The sequence below is a fragment of the Seriola lalandi genome, unplaced genomic scaffold (genome assembly GCF_002814215.2).
Source record: "Seriola lalandi dorsalis isolate HSWRI2012SDOR001 ecotype SW California unplaced genomic scaffold, Sedor1 jcf7180002052035, whole genome shotgun sequence".
In the NCBI taxonomy this organism is placed as follows: domain Eukaryota; kingdom Metazoa; phylum Chordata; class Actinopteri; order Carangiformes; family Carangidae; genus Seriola; species Seriola lalandi.
In genome coordinates this window covers 1,076-1,918 of record NW_019522588.1, presented here as the reverse complement: position 1 = coordinate 1,918, position 843 = coordinate 1,076, and the positions used below count along the sequence as shown (strand labels likewise).

The 843-nt window shown below is 41.3% G+C and overlaps 1 protein-coding gene across 1 annotated transcript in view; it reads right to left on the bottom strand.

The window, feature by feature from the left end:
- The window catches only part of LOC111649816 (atlastin-2-like), a gene marked incomplete at its 5' end in the record, with an annotated part of 13,580 nt that overhangs the window by 12,524 nt on the left and 213 nt on the right, over positions 1-843 (bottom strand). Inside the window, one exon of the mRNA XM_087172094.1 lies at positions 15-146. Coding sequence (XP_087028220.1) covers positions 15-146 — 132 coding nt within the window. The remainder of the gene's footprint in view (positions 1-14; positions 147-843) is intronic.

Here is an 843-nt window from a genome sequence, read left to right as displayed (position 1 = left end):
GCCTGTGGACTGACCTTGCAGCCGTCTGGTTTCTCCACCACGAACACCTCGCTCCAGGCCAGGATGCCCGTGGTCTCCCTCTCACAGCCGCCCCGCCAGGTGAAGCCCGTCAGAGGCTCGTCCTCGTCGCCCACCCACGACTCGGACTGGAGGGAGAGAAGAGGGTGGAGAGGTGACATCACTGACCCTGTTCTGGTTTCATATCAGAGACGTTTATAAGATTAAACCCAGAATGAAACGACGTGATGAAGCAGGTCCTGTACGTCAGGTGATGATTTATACACTCATGACACAACTACTAACAACGCTGCCTTTTCACAGACGGTGAGAGACTTTAATATTATCTGAGCACAACAATTTGTAATTTTTTTGCCAACAACTGTTCAACAGTAATTCAGCTGAACTGAGAAGAAAACTGCAGCGAGACATTATTCTATCACTAAAGTTGGAGCTCATGATGACAGTGGATTTCTGTCTTAATGCCTCTACTTTTTTATTCATTCCATCACTACATATTAACAAATAAATGAATCATAGTACCATCATTTTGGCAGGTATTGTGATATGAGTCATGATTTCAGTGGGAGCTTTTGTCGGAGCTTGTGCCAAAACAAAATCACGACGAATATGATGCTTCATCTTTAATGTGTTGAAGCAATTTTACCTTTATCACAAAAAAAAAAAAATATATATATATATAAAAACATTTTGTGTTTATTAAATACCAAATAAATCAAAGTCCTTTATCTCACTGATGCAGAAAGAACCATCACATGAAGTGAAAGGAGCTTCTATGTTAAAAGTAACATACACTGCTACAACATGCAGCTACTAATCTGCTGC